The sequence below is a fragment of the Mytilus edulis genome, chromosome 8, assembly GCF_963676685.1.
Source record: "Mytilus edulis chromosome 8, xbMytEdul2.2, whole genome shotgun sequence".
In the NCBI taxonomy this organism is placed as follows: Eukaryota; Metazoa; Mollusca; class Bivalvia; order Mytilida; family Mytilidae; genus Mytilus; species Mytilus edulis.
In genome coordinates, this window is record NC_092351.1 from 27,127,818 (window position 1) to 27,150,319 (window position 22,502).

A 22,502-nucleotide genomic window follows, 5' to 3' on the forward strand; every position below is an offset into this window, starting at 1 on the left:
AGTTTTTTCATTTTTCTATTTTGAAATAACACCAAAATGACTAGAAAAAACCAAACAGACATATAGACCTTTAGCTGTTAATTTATGTGTCCTTTGGTCTTTTTTGATGAGTTGTCTCATTTGCGATCCTACGTTCTCTCCTTTACATATAAACAGACAAACAACACTACACAGTACACAAAATAGAAAACTAAAGACTGAGCAAAACGGATCTCACTATGACAATAACTACGAAAAAGATATTTTTTTTAATTTCTTTTATGCTTATAAAAGAATATAAAAAAAAGAAGGATAATCATCAACTTATTTAGCAACCCATTAAAGCAAAAGAAGACAACTACAAAATACAAAACGGTCATAAACAATAAATAAGTATATTGCCAATACGCTAAGCATGCAATCACCAAACATCAGAAGAATTATAAATTAAACATGAGAAAATAAAAGTTACTATTGAATCCAGTAATTTAATAATAGTTTTAAAACAAAGATATCATTAATGGCATGCATTTGTGATGGGTTTAAATGGCGACAGTCATGTTGACATGTTAAGAGAACAAAATGGAGAAGCAAGATATTGTTTTTGAGAAGTGTGTTCTCCAACTGATTATTCTGTTCAGTGGAAAACTGCACGCACAATTAAAAATAAGAGAAAATTACACTAACAATGGTATTACAGAGAGCGCACATTGAAAACTATCAATTCAAAGAACTTTATCTACTGATATATTTACATTCAAAACTGTGATATCATGGTATGTTCTTTAAAGGCAGTTTTATAAAGCAAGGTCATAGATAATGCAAAGAAAAATACCGATGCCCAAAATGAGGGATTTCCTAAAGGAAAATCGTTTAAATTATTTGGTTTTTACATAATACAAAGTCTCTCAATAAGATACGGGATGGAAAGACCAATGTTTGCGATTTCTAAAAGTACAAATGTTCTCAATTAATAAAATGCAGACACCTTTATGTATAATGGCACTAAAATAAGATATTTATATATATATGCTGAATGTTTTGGTAATCTTGGCAAAACTGTTTGTGTAAAAATTCTTTCACTTTAACACTGCCAGAACCTTACTTAAATCAGACAAAGTTTCGATTCGTTTATCAAAAATCAAATAAGGATTTGATCAACTTTATGACATCAATCATGACAAGAAAAGGAGCATATCGGATTTGGTTCCTATTTTTGTTTTTGTTTTAGAATAATTTTGAAACTGCTTATTTTAGCATTAACTTTCTATATTTATATATTATAGAGAGCAGATATAGCTCTGGCACCATTCCAGATAACTCCTGGAAGATCTGAGGTTGTGGATTTTTCTAAACCATTTATGACTAAAGGAACTAGTGTGGTTGTGCGAAAGCCTGAACGCAGTGTATCGCCATTTCAATTTTTACTACCTTTATCAAAAAATGTGTGGATATGTATATTTTTTTCATTCATTCTTGCTGCGTTAACATTGCTTTCTACAAGTCGTATGAATTGTGATAGAGAAGAAAAGCGAATGGATAATGCAATGGAAAGTTTTTGGTATATATGGGGAACATTACTTAGAGGAAACCTTCAGGTGTCACCCAGGGGCATTTCAAGCCGGATAATAAGTTGTGTGTGGTGGTTCTTCTCCCTTATTGTGATATCGATATATACAGCAAATTTAGCCGCTTTTTTGACTATTTCTAATGCACACATCCCTATTGAATCAGCTTCTGATTTAGCTGATCAGAGTATATATAAATATGGTACTGTTGAAGGTAGTCAAATTGAAGACTTCTTTAAGCTGACTACTATTCCATATTATGAAAAAATGTGGGCTGAAATGAGTATGTCAGGGATAGTTCGTAGAGTTGATGATGGATTTGAACGTGCTATGAAGCACAAATATGCATTTCTGTGGGATTCGCCTACTGTGAGACATAGAACTGCTCAAAATTGTAGTTTGATGGAGATTGGAAACCCATTTGACCTAAAAGGGTATGGAATAGCACTTCGGAAAAATTCGCCTTTCACGGAGAGTATTTCATTGGCACTTCTTAAGTTGGACGAAAGAGGGGTTTTGTATCGATTAGAGGGCAAGTAAGTAAATTTCTTATTCATTCTCACTTCTATATTTCTTATGATTCTTTATCAGTCACTCAAGACCTGAAAATATACGGAGGCTATATTTATTTTGTATATATGTGTATATTTATAGATATAGATTAAGGGTTAAGATCAAATACATTATTATCAGTATCCAAAGCATGTAATATAAATAATGCCCTTTAAAACATCTAAATTTACGCACACCAAGTTTCTCACATAAATTGACAAACGTTAAACGCCATTCAATCGTAATATTAACACGACATTTATCCATGATTAATAGTAAATTTGCACTTATAGGTATGATCAGGTACTCCGCTTTGAACATTAATCTTATACATTTATAAGATAATCGGATCGTAATATTATGAAATAGATACATCGTCTATATTTTAAATATATTTCTTCTTGATTAATAAAGAGCAAGATCGTCAAAAACTTCTTAATAATAGGTAACATCAAGTAGACCATATCGTTGTCATCTAGAAACCCATATTTCAAAACGATTAACCGACTCATGATGGCAACGTCAAACTTACAAATGGCACACTTTTGTTTATTTTGTTAGGACACATTATATATATATCAAAACTAAAATATGAAGGATAAGGCTATAATTTTTTTTACTTTCATACTAGTAAGCTCCTGAAAAAAGGCTGACTCATATGATTAAATGAACAGTTGTCAAGAAGAGGAACATAATAAGTTCCTATCGGATTGTCGATTACTTTTTGAATTACACGTCCATTCTTTTGATCAGTTGAAGCTTTCGATTTTGCCATTTGAATAAGAACTTTCCGTTGTAAATTTTCCTTAAAGTTCGTTTTTTTTGTGATTTTACTTTTTAATAGCATCGTAATGTTAACTAGCCTACTTTTTTATACGATTCGATTGTCATATAAATGTATGTATTGTGGATTCATTATTATGCGTTGAATACCATTTTTCGTGGATTTGGTGGATACAGGTGAATCACGAAACTAAATGTTCAACGAAAAACAAATTGTTTATAGCCTTGTATGCAGATTTCGGCAAAACTACGAAATTAAAGATACATAAACATGCGTCTGGCGTATATATAAAATTTAGTCCTGATATCTATGATGAGTTTATATACAAGTCTTCCTTAATCCACGAAAAATGGTACCCACGAAAAAAAAATGAATCCACAGTAGTTAATACTCAAAGTGGACGACCTGATGACTCTAAAATATTTCATTTATCTTGCATATTAGATCTTTTATGTCTTGAGTGAATATTTCAGCTGAATTGTGTTTAAGGTTTGTCATAGTATGTGGAGATGTGGTGTTCTGATATAAAAAGGCCATTATCTATTCGGTAATACCTTCATTCGTTTGAAATATGACGAGAATAAATTTCACAATCTTAATATCTGTAGGTCGCTTTCATTGTTTTGATATGAGGAACTGAAATAAAACAATCTTAATAGTTTACACATTGCCAATGATTCCACATCTCCTTATTTAATAATTGTTGTTTGTAAAACAAACAAATTGATGCATTCGTACTCCAAATTACGCACCTTCGTGGTAATTTTATGTCACATTATTATTTATTCATGTTTGTTTGTGATTATTCGGAGATTTAACTTTAATATTAACAGGCATTTTAATATCTGTATTTTGGATATAACTTTTAGCTGAATTAGAGGCTATTTTTTCTCTCCAATATAACACCTTTTAAATGTAATAGCTTAAAATCAACCTTTGAAAATAGCAGATTTTCCACCCATATGCTACTTGCATAAATAATCAGTTCAAAATGCAGAATAGGTATAGGTCAAATAAATGTGTTGATCTTTGAAGCAACATAAATGAAATGTAGATTCTTTATAACATGATCGAATAAAATCGATATCAAACTGAAACTGAGACGACAGCATCATTCAGCCTGTACACTCTATAAATCAAAATTACTGCATAAAATACACATCATCAGTTGCGTTTTGACAGCACTATCAAGTAACATGCAATTTATCTTTATTGCATAATATTAATAAATCTAATATTTATCATGAGTTCTGAGCTTCTCCGTTGAAGGTTTAGTGTCCTTTAATTATTTAAACGGAAAAATAAATCAGATGTGTATTTCATATCTTAATTGGAAGGTTGGATTATTTTGAATTACGAAATGTATCCCTATCACAAAAATCTATGATTTTTGAACGGCTTTGGCTAAATTTTTCATCTTTTGTTTGCTTGATCAGCTTATTAATTTTAGAATGTGTTTGGGATTAAAAAATAGTTTGCTTCTAGTAACTTGCAGTGGAAAAGTTTCATTTGAAAAAGCTTTAACAAAAATCGTGTTTAACGCCATTTTTTGTGTTGAAAATACAGTATACTATGTAAATGTAATTATTAACTTACTAGATCTGTCATTAACATGTATGTAAAAGTCTTGACCGTAACAACAAAAAGCATGTTAGTATATGAATGTACCTTAATGCAAACAACAACAAGATAACGTTTAATTTCTGGGGGTTGCCATATGACATGACAATGGTAACATTAATTTGAACTAACAAAAGAAACACGTAAGAAATTAATTATTACTAATATTACTTTTATATAAAAATATGATAACTTTTGAAATAAAAAGAAGCTCGGATGAGCTAAGTGTAAGAATTCATTCATTATTCATAGGTATGAATGATCGCTAGTATCACATTTAAGCAAAGTTTTTTTTTATCGCAACGTTTTCAACACAACGTAACGAAAAGTATATATAACTTATTTATGTTTTTGTTGACAAATGTTTCAATGAAATATATCAAGTCATTAAATACATCCGTTGACGAATGAACCATTAATCCTTAATGATTATATTAGTAGTTTGCTGTGCACTAAAAAAAACTCAGTTAATTGTCTTGTTTCAATAAAAAAAACATAATTTAAGATCTGTGTCTGATATGACAAAAATATCAGGTAGCATATTTTGTTAATGCAGCAGAATTGTATTGACTGTTTCACTAAGCATGATATATTATTATCAACTGACGTTATTCAATCACTAAACTATTATCAAAGTGATTAAGTATAACTGCCGTAGTCATATGATAGAACTGTATTTCCCTCGAGTTATTGACAAGAGCTATCTTTCTATAAAATATCTTGACATTACCATAGTTTTTACTTACTAAAACTCTTTACCTTCTAATTATGATTCTCAGCAGGACACTCAACACGCTAACGAAATATATGAAATTATTTTGTTCAGTTACTTAGAAAATATCTACTTGTCAAAGTAAACTGGCTTAGCAACTAACTGGTATCTGTCTTATCAAATACATTGGTTTTCTTATTAGTATTCAGGAAAGGCAAATTCACTTTCTATGTGCTTTATGGAATTTCATCGGAACACAAAATATAATTAGGACAACTACAAAAGGAACAGCAGAAATGTACATGTGACTGATATACCAATGATATGTTCTTTTGAAATCCTCTTGCTAAGCTCTTTATAATTTACTTATATTGACTGAATTGACAATTTCTGTTTATAATCATATCACCTACGTGTACTCTTATGTCTGCTTGGGTTACCCAAGTCAGGAATATGACAGTTGTTATCCATTCGTTTGATGTGTTTTTTGATTTTGCCTTTTGCTCAAGGACTTTTCGTTTGGAATTTGCTGTCATACAAGCGGGAGGTTTGTATGGTTATAAAATCTGGTTGAACAAACAAACTATTGTCTTCGGCAAATACATATACGAAGCCGGATATATGACATTCGTTCCGTTTTCTGATTTAGTCGAATGGTTGCATTTGTCAGGTATTGTCTCCCCCCTTCTGTCTTTTCAAATACATTTTTTCTTATTAGTATTCCGGGAAGGGAAAATCACTTAATTTGTGCTCTATGGAATTTCATCGAAACACAAACTATAATTAGGATAACTACAAAAGGAACAGCAGAAATATACATGTGACTGGCATACCAATCATATGTCCTTTTGAAATCTCCAAGCTAAGATCTTTATGGTTTACTTATATTGAGTGACAACTATTTAAATCTTTAATTATCCCATGTTATTCACACTAATCTTCGTGTAGATAGTTTAATAGTTAGTATGGATTCCAGTTTTGATTATTGATAGGAGAGTGTTTTTTTTTTTTATTTTTCGTTGAACCTATATTAGAAAAATTAGCTAGCTTAGGAATTGATAGGAATATAGGCGTAACAAAATTCGAAAGGAGCTAAAACAATACCTATGTTGTCCAGGGTTTACTTTAAAGTAGTTGTCAGTGGAACATATATGGAATGATTTTTAAATAATTAATGTTAATGGGGAAATCTGTCAGAAAGATGACGTTTTGTTCTCATTAACCCAGTATCCCTCAAACATTTGACCTTTGCTATCCATTTTAACTAATTTTATTACAAGATTATTGTACTAGAAGCTTAATTTCTACCCTTCTTTTTTAAGTTTGTGAAAACGTCTAGTTTTCATTTCCACCGGCATTAATTACAAACACTTATTTGTAAATTGTCAGTAAATCGAAAGAAAGTTGACATAAATTGTTAGAAGAAAAAACAATAATACAGAAACCCCAAGAGAAACAATGAAGGTCATTTAAGTTGTAGTTAGATATCTACCATTAGTCTTACATGTTCGGAAATGACTATATGTCTTTATTTGACAGAAATTGGTATTGGTATTAATTCGTGCAACATATGTTTATCCTTTCAGTGGAAGCTTACAATATGGGCGCCACTATTCCTATGATTTCAGGGGTTCGTTTTATTCTAAGTCTTCTTGAAGGCATTGAGGAATATTTCGATTTACTTATTAATTCATTGTTTTGTATAATTATGATTACGTAACACAATGCATTTAAATGAAAATAATCTTCATGCAATGGACTGCTCGGTCCAAATTGGAAAATACAAAACCGCTTTCATCTACTTCCATCAGTATAAATATGTTGACAAATTATACAGTTTTTTGTATAAAAAAATCTGTTTCGTTTTTTTTTTTTATAATTTTCATAACTATATTTTTATGCAGCTATACTTTATCTATTTTGTAGGTGGTGGAGAAGGCCAAACTGTCCAGATCCTCGACAGAGTGCCAAAAGTAGAGAGATAGAAATCCAAGTTGCTTCAGGGATGTTTATTGTATTGCTTGCTGGTTTAGGACTGGCTGGCTTGATTTTTGTTTGCGAAATCTTATATTTTAAATATTTTGCAAAAAGAAGGAAAAAGGTAATAAAAAGACGAGAAAAATAATACTCATTGAATAACAAAATTATCAGTATTTCTTTTTGTATTTTAAAAATCGAATAATTTATTAAAACTGTAAGAATTATATTATTAATCGATTAAACATTCGTTGTCCTCTCCTTTATAAAACAATGCAATTATCCAAAAAGGTTGAAATAGTGTATGCATTGAAAATTTGTGTGTAATGATGTGTAGAATTAGTAAGATAATAAAAAGTTGTTAACTTTTAAGACACTTGGTCTCATGTGGATAATTGTCTAACTGGCAATCATATCATATCTTTTTTTATATCTAAGATTCAAAAAGATGAAAAGTAAACATATCATTATTGTCTTTATTTTATAAAACTCAAAATTAAGGGATGACATTACTCATTACTGTCTGTGAAGAGAATATCTTTTAATACGGACGTGCTATATTTAACCGAGATGCATGCGAAAACGTTTCAGTCGATAAACGAAAAATGTGTTTTTTAGCTATTAAAACCAAAATAAGCAATAAAGCGAATAGAACTATAGCAAGTTAACTTTACACAGTATTCCAACATTCTGCAGCCGAAGATCATTACAATACGGTCTCGAACCTTATATCAAACTATGTATACCATTTCTCTAACATTTTGGACGCTTATTAACATTTAATGCATGAACCCGGCAGGATTAACTTTAACGAATGGTAAGAGAACATATAGTATAAAACAGCTTGTTTATATAGCCGTTTGAGTTGCACTGGTGTTACAAATATATCTAAACTTTCGATCTTAACATCTTTCATTACATATTACAACACCACATTTGTTTTTTCTACATGTATGTCAAAGAAAGTATTTTGTTTTTTACATGATAAAACACTTTCTTACTGATTTCTATTTCTTTATGTGTGAAGCACTGTATATGTTGTAATGAATTCCAAACTACACTGTTGATGCATTTGTTTAGACAATGCAATCCATTATGCCAGAATAGAAATATAATTAATGTACAGAAAAGGCCATAAAACTCAACCCCAAATAACTCGGAAGCAACTACTACTATTTTAACTGCTAGATGTTATAGATTCTACCATAAATTTTAATGTTTTTTAATTGGTGGTTATCCCTGGAATAACAAAAGAAAAAAAGGAATAACATAATTATTTACTTACATTGCAATTGAAAACGTGGAAAAAATGCTCATATATTTGGCATATCCATTTCCTATTTTTATACAAGGTTGTAGAGACATGAATTATTTTCTAATGATATGAGAAGAAGACAATATATGCCCCAATTGTCGATTTTTCTCCATACTCTGAAAGATGTTATTTACAACAATTGTTATTACCATAAAAGGATGCATTGTTTAATAGAAGGAACAAATATAAAGAAATTTTTAAATCCCATTCCAGCGCTATGATTCATAGTTTTTACCAAGTTTAGTTTAAAGATATTTTATTGTTCAAAACAAATGGAGTAGACACAAGTTTTTCCGTCTTCTGAACTTAGTTCCGTCTTCTCCACACCAAGATCCTCGCACGTTTATCAACTCATTGAATAAAATTGTATAGTTTCTTTTGCACAATTTACTTATTCTATTTTTCAATACTTTTTTTTTTTATCTTAAACTAGAAAGTTATTCATTTCTGGTCCATATCAAGATATCATTGTCCTGTTATAGGATATAGTCTTTGCAGACAGTAAAGCAATATCTTGATTAAATTGAAGCATATAAAACCGATTTTTGTGTGTGCGTGTGTATTTTATTTTGCGTGAATTATTTTAAATTTAAGAAACAACTTGTACCAAAAATAGAAGTATTCAAAGTAATTAAAGCTTGAAATTCTCATGTTTTTAACAAAGGAGAATGGGTTAACTTACTACAATATAATGATAAAATGATTGTGGCATATTTGTATTTTTACTTTTTGCAGGTATCAAAAACGCAAACTTCACCTAATCATCTAAATAAAATAAGTGTTCATAACCATTGAGATCACATTCGCCAAGTAAAAACAAAAATTACAATTCAACAAAAAAGTAACCCCAGACACGTTTACTGAGTAAGAACAGTCACATTTAGTAATGGTGTGGTCAAACAATTGTTTTGTTTTATTGATTGCACAGCCAATATATTCCGACAACAAGTAGATCTTTGAATAGTTTGGGTCACATCGATAAGTGATGTCATGAAAAACATTTCTTTTATTTAAGTGTCTAGACGATTAAGCTTAAGCGTTATTTGAAATGGTTGTCACGGTTATCGCATTACTTGCACAGTTTTGTTTTATTTCAGAGTGTTGAAGAACGAGAGGAAAATAATGTTGCTAGCACACAAAATCATGTGGCATCTGCGGCTGATGTCAAAGAAGAAGAAATCCGCTGTAAATTAGCAAGAACACTGAGTATTGGTGAAAATTCTATTCATAGTAAATGGGAAAGCTACGATCAATTATAGCATTAATTAGTAAAATCATATATGCATCATTACACACAACCATCAATATCTGCATCAACTCATATGTATATTGTTATTTAGCCAAAAGTATCTTTTTAGCCAAAATTGATATTTGTTTGCATAATATATAAATAAAGTTTCTTTCTTAAATTTATACAGGAACAATCTTGATTAATTTTAAAAACGGATCCATACAAAGATAACAGAATAATAAATAAATACAAGGTATGAATACAAAAAGAATTGATATATTTTTAAATACAAAGATAACATGTAAATAATTAAGCAACTGGAAAGTAATGTTGAAAATGGATAAACTGAATAAATCAAATCAAATGCAAAAAAATGTCTTTGTGACCTTTTGATATTTGTGCTTCCCTTTAACATCCATTGTGACTTGTTTAAACTAATTGTATTAATTGTTTTCAATAAAAAAAAAGTCAAGATTGCAAAAATATGAAGTGAAAAAGATAATTGTCTTCCAGATATGAAAATAAAGTTCAGTACAAAAGATGTACATAATAATGTCAATTCCACATTTGGTCTTAGTTGCTTTCATTTTTAGTTGTTCTATTGGTAAAGTTTACGATAAATCTTAATCCGGTTAACTCCAAAATATGAATGAATATTCGTAATACATTCATATAAACAAAACCGATTATAATAAGACTGACAAATATTTAAAAAAAAATTAAACGTCAAGGAGCAAGCATTGAACAAGCAAGCCATCCACCATCATATTCTTTTGTCACACATAATATAAGTATAAAGCCTCGTTATTCATGTTTTCATAGCAGGGTTGATAAAAGAACTTTTTTTTCTTTTCATATTATGATAATAGACTGTGTACATGTTCTATGACAATTTAAATCTCTTTTTCTTAGAATGCAACATTGAAACTTTGACAGTCGTGAATTATTAATGTCTACTTTAAGGTAGAGCCGTACTCCGTTAATTTTTAAGAATGAATTACAATACAAACAATAATATAGTGGGCAGACAAAATCATGACGCCTGATCAGGTCATGTCGAAGACAAACAATTATTCCGAACATCATAACGTCATAAGAGAATCAGTATAAGCATTAAATGTAATACAATGGAATACAATAGAATACATAACGAGCCAAAAATAAAACCACATCTTAAGTTATACTAAATAGAATATTATAGTTAGACCTTCATCTATTAACCTTACATAATCACTGGTATATGTGCACGTACACATGTACGTGTAAAAGACTTTGACTCATTTTAGAACATTCAAATACGAAATATTAGTTATCAAAGGTACCAGGATTATAATTTAGTACGCCAGACTCGCGTTCTTTTACATAAGACTCATCAGTGACGCTCATATCAAAATATTTATAAAGTCAAACAAGTACAAAGTTGGAGAGCATTGAGGATCCAAAATTCCAAAAAGTTGTGCCAAGGTAATCTATGCCTGGGATAAGAAAATCCTTAGTTTTTCGAAATATTCAAACTTTTGTAAACAGTAAATTTGTAAAAATGACCACATTATTGATATTTATGTAAACACCGAAGTGTTGACTACTGGGCTGGTGATACCCTCGGGAACGAAACGTCCACCAGCAGTGGCAGCGACCCAGTGGTGTAAATAGTTATCAAAGGTACTAAGATTATAATTTAGTACGCCAGACGCGCGTTTCGTCTATATAAGACTCATCAGTGACGCTCATATCAAAATAAGAGACAATTTTTGGTCTGCTTTGTAGGGTTCTTATAAAAATTCAAACAGTTAAAGGCCTTTCCGTTTCAAACCGATTAAGGTTAACACCTTTATTGATATTCAATTGCATTAGGTCAATTTCTATCCAACATAGCTCATATCATGGTAGGGTTTTATACAAATATTGTGTGTGACAAAATTGTTTCTGATATAAACCGAAGCAAACTCAGACGTAACTTGGATTAGTGTCCTTCCAATTTTGGTGCACTGGTCGACTACTGGTATTACAAATGAAGAAAATACAACTATGGTAACTTATCTTAGATAAGTAATTTTACAGCTATTTGTCAAATATAATTGAGTGAAACAGTTGTTTATTTTAAGAAATTTTATGAATAACGTTTTTTCACAACAATGATGTAAATATTAGGATAAACAACGTAATGCTTACAAGACGTGTTTTATTATATGCATTTTTGATGTCAATATGAATATCTTTTGTAGGTATGCAATATATGTATATAAACATTTTATACTTAATTCAGGTTAATCATATTCACTTTTTTGTTAACTGCCTCATTACTTTTATTTCAAGTTTGATGTTAGAAAATTAGACTATTGTAATTACTTGAAAAATTACTTCGATTGGAGTGATATACAATATGTACTGCTTATATAAAATTTTATCTTACAGTTTATTTTGGATCTTCACATAAAGATTCAGATAAAGTTTGTAGTTGGTCAACTATTCAAATTTGTAGATTAAGCATACAACCGTTTCAATTGTATGGCAAAATCCTATAGACATAAGAAGATGTGGTATGAGTACCAATGAAACAACACTACATCATAATAAGTCATAATTTGTAAAAGTAAACCATACTGGAATGTATTTAGGGGCCAGCTGAAGGACGCCTCTGGGTGCGGGAATTTCTCGATGAATTGAAGACCTGTTGGTGACCTTCTGTTGTGGTCTGTCCTATGGCCGGGTTGTTGTCTCTTTGACACATTACCCATTTCCATTCTCAATTTTATTGAAAAATGGTAAGTTAAATGAACACGCAACTTACGGTCTGGGTCATGTCTTAACGAATTTATTATCTCGGTTAAGTTTTAAATTGATTGAAAAGTGGGTTGTATCATTCTTCGCGGTATGTACAACAGTTGTCCTAATACACAAGCAAAAACGTATCAATACCATCTATACTGAAAGAAAACAGAAATAGTATCAAGGGGGTAATTAAATTCATAGGTCATAGAAACACAGACATCGCCACGGTCAAACGTAAAACGTCCAAAAGAATAAAAAACAGTCCTTTAAACACTGCCGTTAAAGTAAAGTGTAAGAATACTACTGCTGTCAAAAACTGGGAAGGTCACATGCTTATCATGATATGGAAATTTTGTATGATTGTAACTGTAACAACTATCTACCAAACGATAAGGATGGTAACAAAAATAGGGCATCGCACAGCCTTTTACGAAGAGCAAACACATTATATATGATAAGTTATAAAGGCTTCAGCAAGACAATCCAGAAAAAAAACATACAGTCAGAATATTCTAGGACGTTAAACGAAAACAAATATGGCTGATAACATTTTATGCTATTTCTCTTCACTAATGTCGTAAAGTCCAATTCCTACTTAATTTGGCAAGTTAACCATCTAGAACTTGGGCATCACTGATGTTGCCGAAATGGGCGTCTGAAGCACAAAGTTATGAGCCTGGTAGATATGATCAGGGTTGTTTTGCATGTATCATTTAATGAAATGAAAGTTATGTTTGATTTGCACCACTTGATATTAAAATTTTCCTTGAAGTGCATGTTCTCAATTATTATTGTTAACTGTTATAGGTTGCAGTGATGTAAATATAGACAATGTAATTTTTCACAGGAATATTATCTTTACGGCCAAAACTGTACCAGTAAAAAACTATGAAGATTTGTAAACATTATATATACTAGAGTAGAATTCTCATATGCAGTACTATTTTTTTCATGGGTCAAAATATATGGCTATATTCTCAACATTTATCTGCACCCGAACTTCTTAGAGTAAAACTGTTACCGTAAATTATGTACCACCCTTCCTTCACTTTGCGTCTTCCACATATTTTAATTTGACAGTAATGCATATGTTTATATGCTGGTTTCATTCCCAAGTAATGTATTTACGAGATGAAACATAGAATTCATATCTGGAAACCAGTAGGTAATTCGAAACGTCATATCTCTGAGTATTATATAACACTCCAAAAGAGGCGTAGTTTGTGAATGAGCTGCGTTTACAAAGTACAACCTATAGTACAAAAACCTACACTATTATATTAGAACATATGCTTTCGATGATTATTCTAATTGCTCCATGAAATCAAAAATTAAAATATATGTTTGAAGCAATTTTTTACCCATGTATACCTGTGTATAATGTTTTTTTTATGCTAGATATAGTAGATATTATATAGTTACATAATGAATTAATAAAGTGTCCAGAAAAGTGCCGAATAGCGCTGTTCATTTGTAGAATTTCATTGTTTTTCAAATCCTAGTTTTAGTATTATGAAGTAGTAATTGGAGTAGGATATCTTATATTTTAATTATAAGTCCTATATATATTGATATGTCAAAATTTGTACTAAGAACCATGTTTACCACCCTTTTTTCTGTACTCCTATAAATGTCAATCCCATGGTAGTTAAAATTTCTTCCGTTTTAAGTCATAGATTAGAGTATATCAAAACACATTTAAAAACAAATCTTTACCGTTGAAAGATATAAACTTGAACAATTTATTCTGATTACTTTTGAGAGTTCAAACGTATACAGAAAATAATAAAAACAAATCAACCCTCTGTCAGAGCAAGGGTAAAAGACGAATTTTTCATAGAAACATTAAGATATGAACTTGATTGTCTCTTAAAAAATGAATTATTATCAAAGTAATTATATTTAGGGAACACACAGTTTGACAAACACTTTTTAAAAAGTTTATTTTCTCCGTACAAAAAGAATGTTGATTACAATGTTCGGCTGATTTTTAAATAGTTTAATTCCTTATGTGTTCTGTATCCCCTCTAGTAAAATAACTCGCTTTGATGTATAAAAAGTTAGATGTATTTACCATACTAGCATGCGTTGAACAAGAACGCCAGTATGTCCTTCTGTTAATCAAAATAACATGTTGGTTACTCACAAACAAACAGCTATTAAACCTTAGAAGCATAGAAAATGTCAATGTTTTTTATCCATTTTTTTAAATATTATAAAAAAAAACATTGTTGTCGTCACTATTTAAGAACACAATCTATTATATTTTCTTTAAATATATAAAAACTTTGTTGTTTAACCTATGTTACCATATAGAAAATCAGTCAAAAGGATTCTGTTTAAAACCAATTATTATAATGACTTTGTGTTGTATTCCAATTTCATGTACATACATTTTTTATTGTATAGTTGATATATATGTATGTTAATCTTTTACATTTACCTCATGTTTTAATGATTGTTAAACGTTCTCGTGAACGAATGAACTTGCAAATTTGTTTTTTTTTAATTTTTCATGCAACCATACGTTCAGGCGAATGTTTACTTCAAAAAACAATCATATCACTCATATTTTAAGATTGTGCCTTACTCACAAATGATTTAATTATAACTCCAATGAATAAAGACTTCATGCATAATGTGTTGTTTTCTATTCATATTGGAAAATGCACACATCTTAGTGATCACTTTACGTTTCTTGGTAAAATAAGACTAGCTTTTAAATATTGAATAATATACATTTTGTTGCCCATCAAATAATATCACATCTTCTTTTTTATATACGATTTGTCTAAGATATCACATTAAAGATAAAAAAAAAAGGCTATTAGTCAAAGCGTATATTTATATTGGGGATAGATTATTGTTATAAAGTATACGTTACGACAGTAGTGGGGCAATTGATATAGTTTGTATTTGTCTATTCAACAGATAGTGTATGAAATATACATGTCAACGAAAAAATGAAAACTTAAAATGACAGATATGTTCAATCGAATATGAAAAGTTTAGGTGAAATATCTTACCTATATTCTATTCTCGAAAGGACTTGTCATTTCAAGGAAATGCGTGAAATCCAAAAAGAACAAGACCAGATGCATCAACAGAATAAGCTTCAGCTTCTATTTGTGAATTTTGTTGTTTCTTCAGTTTTTATACGCCCTTCAAAATTTTGACGGAATGTATTATGGTATACAAATATTCGGCGTCCGTCTGTCTGTCTTTCCGGCGTCCACATGTCGTATCGTAACTTGAGAACCGCTTATTAAAATTTCATGAAACTTAATATTGTTGTTTCTTATGATGGTCAAACGATCTGTATAATTTTTGGTGACGATAGGATTTTAACTTTATGAGTTACTGGACTTTAACTAAAACAGGGGGGTGTATTTTTCACATGTCGCGCTGTATCTCAAAACAATTTCTGATTATTGCTTATAACTTCACACACTTCTTAATTTTATTAATCCTAAGATTAGTATACTTTTAAGTTATGATTCAAAATTTTATTTTAAAGTTATTGAGTTTTGTAAAAAAAAAAAGGTTTTTTTCACATGTCACACCGTATCTCAGAAACTATTTATGATTATTTCATAAAACTTCTCACACGCCCATTGCGCAGCTGTTTATTCATTATGTGTTAAAATTTCTGATCATCCTTAAATTCAAGTAGGAAACCCTTTACAAATCCTCAATGAATTGAGGTCAGGTGCAACACCAAATGTATCATGACTTATACTTGATATTTTACATTTAACTTGATGTACTTAAAAAGAAAGCAATATGATTATACTATCTTTGATATGTTACTTAAAACGGTTACCACTGGACGGCTGATTTCAAGACGTTATTTGTAAGCATCATGCAAGTTTCTAAATTAATAGGTTTCAATCAGGATATTAATATTTCCTCAAATATGATTATTGAAAATCTGTCATCTGAAATGTCTTTTGAAGTAACACAGACATATGAGTTCAAACGAAAATAAACACCAAAACTGATGAGTCTGTAGCAGGAGTTTTCTATCAAACTTTGAAATTGAACATTCTCATCATACGCACATTGATTAAAAAATGCTTTATATATGTGATGTGTCAGAAACCCTAACCGAAACGCAGAAGATAAACTAATATCAACGTCATTTCTTGAGAATCTTTTTCCTGATTCTTTTTTTTTAGCCAGTACTGAACTGATGCTCATATTTAGTTAATAAAATTACAATATACAAACCAAGATAAAACTAGAGGAAATCGCATGGAAACTCAACACAGTCCCTCACGACACTTACCAAAGAGGAAATCCTGGATAATCATAGTTCTGTTCTATGTTCTTTTGGAATTCAACCACTGATGAAGAATTGATGATCTTACCTCACTGTATTGGATACATCAATAAAAGCAACAGTAGTATACCGCTGTTCAAACTCATAAATCCATGGACAAAAAACAAAATCGGGGTAACAAACTAAAACTGAGGGAAACGCATAAACTATATAAGTGTCCTTACAATCAACGGTATGTTGCTGGGTCTTCCAAGTGCACAACAAGACCTCTTTTTTATTTATTAACATCTATTTTATCAGCAATCAAAGCCGGAATCCAAAGTTATTGTGAAATTGCCTATTCTAGAGATTGCGTCAATCAGATGAGGATACTAAAAAAAATCCAAAGATCTTTTATAGTATATACAATATAAGACTCTCTCATCTTGCAATAGTATTAAAACAATTGACTTTTCTACACTTTACACAAGTATTCCCCATTCCAAACTAAAAGACAAATTGAAAGAGTTGGTATTACTTTGTTTCATAAAAAAGAATGGCAAACGTTGGTACAAGAATCTTGTCCTGGGGAGGGATAAATCCTACTTTGAAAAGAATCACTCTGATTCAAACAAAACATTCGCTGAAACTTACAATATCAAGATTATTGATTTCTTGATCTACAACATATTTGTTACGTTTGAAGGACGTGTTTTTCACAAATGATATTGGGTAAGTTCCTTACGTCGTAACAACAATCCTCTTCCCTTTCATGAATGTGACCCAGCGAATTAGACTATTTACCGGATTTGTAATCACATAAGCAACACCACGGGTGCCACATTCGGAGCAGGATCTGCTTACCCTTCTGGAGAACCTGAGATCACCCCTAGTTTTTGGTGGGGTTCGTTTTGTTTATTCTTTAGTTTTCTATATTGTGTCATGTGTACTATTGTTTGTCTGTTTGTCTCTTTCATTTTTAGCCATTACGTTGTCAGTTTATTTTCGATTTATGAGTTTGACTGTCCCTCTGGTATCTTTTGTCCCTCTTTTTCAACAGACTATCGGAATTCCAATGGGAACCAATTGTGCTCCTCTTCTTGCCAACTTGTTTCTTTATTATTATGACTTCATAAAGGAACTTCTTAGAAAGAAAGATAAGAAATTGGCAATATCCTTTAACTTTATGTTCAACTATGTTGAACGAATATTTCACATCGAACTAGATATAAAGGATACTACAGATACAGTTCAGTCTGCCTCATATCTTGATTTACATGTGGAAATTGATAATGAGGGTCGGTTGAAAACAAAATAAAATTACAATATACAAACCGAGATAAAACTAGAGGAAATCGCATTGAAAATCAACACCTTCCCTCACGACACTTACCAAAGAGGAAATCCTGGATAATCATTGTTCTTTTCTATGTTCCTTTAGAATTAAACCACAGATGAAGAATTGATGATCTTACATCACTGTATTGGATACCTAAACTATATAAGTGTCCTTACAATCAATGGTATGTTGCTGGGTCTTCCAAGTGCTCAACAAGACCTCTTTTTTAATTATTAACATCTATTTTATCAGCAATCAAAGCCGGCATCCAAAGTTATTGTGAAATTGCCTATTCTAGAGATTGCGTCAATCAGATGTGGATACTAAAAAAAATCCAAAGATCTTTTATAGTATATACAATATAAGACTCTCTCATCTTGCAATAGTATTAAAACAATTGACTTTTCTACACTTTACACAAGTATTCCCCATTCCAAACTAAAAGACAAATTGAAAGAGTTGGTATTACTTTGTTTCATAAAAAAGAATGGCAAACGTTGGTACAAGAATCTTGTCCTGAGGAGGAATAAATTCTACTTTGAAAAGAATCACTCTGATTCAAACAAAACATTCGCTGAAACTTACAATATCAAGATTATTGATTTCTTGATCTACAAAATATTTGTTACGTTTGAAGGACGTGTTTTTCACAAATGATATCGGATATGTTCCTTACGTCGTAACAACAATCCTCTTCCCTTTCATGAATGTGACCCAGCGAATTAGACTATTTACCGGATTTGTAATCACATAAGCAACACCACGGGTGCCACATTCGGAGCAGGATCTGCTTACCCTTCTGGAGAACCTGAGATCACCCCTAGTTTTTGGTGGGATTCGTTTTGTTTATTCTTTAGTTTTCTATACTGTGTCATGTGTACTATTGTTTGTCTGTTTGTCTTTTTCATTTTTAGCCATTACGTTGTCGGTTTATTTTCGATTTATGAGTTTGACTGTCCCTCTGGTATCTTTTGTCCCTCTTTTTCAACAGACTATCGGAATTCCAATGGGAACCAATTGTGCTCCTCTTCTTGCCATTTTGTTTCTTTATTATTATGACTTCCTAAAGGAAAGATAAGAAATTGGCAATATCCTTTAACTTTATGTTCAACTATGTTGAACGAATCTTTCACATCGAACTAGATATAAAGGATACTACAGATACAGTTCAGTCTGCCTCATATCTTGATTTACATCTGGAAATTGATAATGAGGGTCGGTTGAAAACAAAATAAAATTACAATATACAAACCAAGATAAAACTAGAGGAAATCGCATTGAAACTCAACACCTTCCCTCACGACACTTACCAAAGAGGAAATCCTGGATAATCATTGTTCTGTTCTATGTTCCTTTAGAATTAAACCACAGATGAAGAATTGATGATCTTACATCACTGTATTGGATACCTAAACTATATAAGTGTCCTTACAATCAACGGTATGTTGCTGGGTCTTCCAAGTGCTCAACAAGACCTCTTTTTTAATTATTAACATCTATTTTATCAGCAATCAAAGCCGGCATCCAAAGTTATTGTGAAATTGCCTATTCTAGAGATTGCGTCAATCAGATGTGGATACTAACAAAAATCCAAAGATCTTTTATAGTATATACAATATAAGACTCTCTCATCTTGCAATAGTATTAAAACAATTGACTTTTCTACACTTTACACAAGTATTCCCCATTCCAAACTAAAAGACAAATTGAAAGAGTTGGTATTACTTTGTTTCATAAAAAAGAATGGCAAACGTTGGTACAAGAATCTAGTCCTGAGGAGGAATAAATTCTACTTTGAAAAGAATCACTCTGTTTCAAACAAAACATTCGCTGAAACTTACAATATCAAGATTATTGATTTCTTGATCTACAACATATTTGTTACGTTTGAAGGACGTGTTTTTCACAAATGATATCGGATATGTTCCTTACGTCGTAACAACAATCCTCTTCCCTTTCATGAATGTGACCCAGCGAATTAGACTATTTACCGGATTTGTAATCACATAAGCAACACCACGGGTGCCACATTCAGAGCAGGATCTGCTTACCCTTCCGGAGAACCTGAGATCACCCCTAGTTTTTGGTGGGATTCGTTTTGTTTACTCTTTAGTTTTCTATATTGTGTCATGTGTACTATTGTTTGTCTGTTTGTCTTTTTCATTTTTAGCCATTACGTTGTCAGTTTATTTTCGATTTATGAGTTTGACTGTACCTCTGGTATCTTTTGTCCCTCTTTTTCAACAGACTATCGGAATTCCAATGGGAACCAATTGTGCTCCTCTTCTTGCCATTTTGTTTCTTTATTATTATGACTTCATACAGAAAAGATAAGAAATTGGCAATATCCTTTAACTTTATGTTCAACTATGTTGAACGAATCTTTCACATCGAACTAGATATAAAGGATACTACAGATACAGTTCAGTCTGCCTCATATCTTGATTTACATCTCGAAATTGATAATGAGGGTCGGTTGAAAACAAAATAAAATTACAATATACAAACCAAGATAAAACTAGAGGAAATCGCATTGAAACTCAACACCTTCCCTCACGACACTTACCAAAGAGGAAATCCTGGATAATCATTGTTCTGTTCTATGTTCCTTTAGAATTAAACCACAGATGAAGAATTGATGATCTTACATCACTGTATTGGATACCTAAACTATATAAGTGTCCTTACAATCAACGGTATGTTGCTGGGTCTTCCAAGTGCTCAACAAGACCTCTTTTTTAATTATTAACATCTATTTTATCAGCAATCAAAGCCGGCATCCAAAGTTATTGTGAAATTGCCTATTCTAGAGATTGCGTCAAGCAGATGTGGATACTAAAAAAAATCCAAAGATCTTTTATAGTATATACAATATAAGACTCTCTCATCTTGCAATAGTATTAAAACAATTGACTTTTCTACACTTTACACAAGTATTCCGCATTCCAAACTAAAAGACAAATTGAAAGAGTTGGTATTACTTTGTTTCATAAAAAAGAATGGCAAACGTTGGTACAAGAATCTTGTCCTGAGGAGGAATACATTCTACTTTGAAAAAATCACTCTGTTTCAAACAAAACATTCGCTGAAACTTACAATATCAAGATTATTGATTTCTTGATCTACAACATATTTGTTACGTTTGAAGGACGTGTTTTTCACAAATGATATCGGATATGTTCCTTACGTCGTAACAACAATCCTCTTCCCTTTCATGAATGTGACCAAGCGAATTAGACTATTTACCGGATTTGTAATCACATAAGCAACACCACGGGTGCCACATTCAGAGCAGGATCTGCTTACCCTTCCGGAGAACCTGAGATCACCCCTAGTTTTTGGTGGGATTCGTTTTGTTTACTCTTTAGTTTTCTATATTGTGTCATGTGTACTATTGTTTGTCTGTTTGTCTTTTTCATTTTTAGCCATTACGTTGTCAGTTTATTTTCGATTTATGAGTTTAACTGTACCTCTGGTATCTTTTGTCCCTCTTTTTCAACAGACTATCGGAATTCCAATGGGAACCAATTGTGCTCCTCTTCTTGCCATTTTGTTTCTTTATTATTATGACTTCATAAAGGAACTTCTTAGAAAGAAAGATAAGAAATTGGCAATATCCTATAACTTTATGTTCAACTATGTTGAACGAATATTTCACATCGAACTAGATATAAAGGATACTACAGATACAGTTCAGTCTGCCTCATATCTTGCTTTACATTTGGAAATTGATAATGAGGGTCGGTTGAAAACAAAATAAAATTACAATATACAAACCAAGATAAAACTAGAGGAAATCGCATTGAAACTCAACACCTTCCCTCACGACACTTACCAAAGAGGAAATCCTGGATAATCATTGTTCTGTTCTATGTTCCTTTAGAATTAAACCACAGATGAAGAATTGATGATCTTACATCACTGTATTGGATACCTAAACTATATAAGTGTCTTTACAATCAACGGTATGTTGCTGGGTCTTCCAAGTGCTCAACAAGACCTCTTTTTTAATTATTAACATCTATTTTATCAGCAATCAAATCCGGTATCCAAAGTTATTGTGAAATTGCCTATTCTAGAGATTGCGTCAATCAGATGTGGATACTAAAAAAAATCCAAAGATCTTTTATAGTATATACAATATTAGACTCTCTCATCTTGCAATAGTATTAAAACAATTGACTTTTCTACACTTTACACAAGTATTCCCCATTCCAAACTAAAAGACAAATTGAAAGAGTTGGTATTACTTTGTTTCATAAAAAAGAATGGCAAACGTTGGTACAAGAATCTTGTCATGGGGAGGGATAAATCCTACTTTGAAAAGAATCACTCTGATTCAAACAAAACATTCGCTGAAACTGACAATATCAAGATTATTGATTTCTTGAT

The 22,502-nt window shown here is 31.2% G+C and overlaps 1 protein-coding gene across 3 annotated transcripts in view; it reads left to right on the forward strand.

The window, feature by feature from the left end:
* LOC139485239 (glutamate receptor ionotropic, kainate 2-like) overlaps positions 1 to 15,146 on the forward strand; it is an 80,280-nt gene extending 65,134 nt beyond the window's left edge. For 2 of the 3 annotated variants that reach the window (XM_071269526.1, XM_071269528.1), the window contains 3 exons: positions 1,266 to 2,083; positions 7,142 to 7,316; positions 9,605 to 10,621. In XM_071269526.1, the coding sequence (XP_071125627.1) occupies positions 1,266 to 2,083; positions 7,142 to 7,316; positions 9,605 to 9,766 (1,155 nt within the window). In that variant the 3' untranslated portion in view covers positions 9,767 to 10,621. Of the gene's footprint in view, positions 1 to 1,265; positions 2,084 to 7,141; positions 7,317 to 9,604 lie in introns of all 3 variants that reach the window. The other variant, XM_071269527.1, reaches the window with a different exon arrangement.
* Positions 15,147 to 22,502: the final 7,356 nt, after the last annotated feature.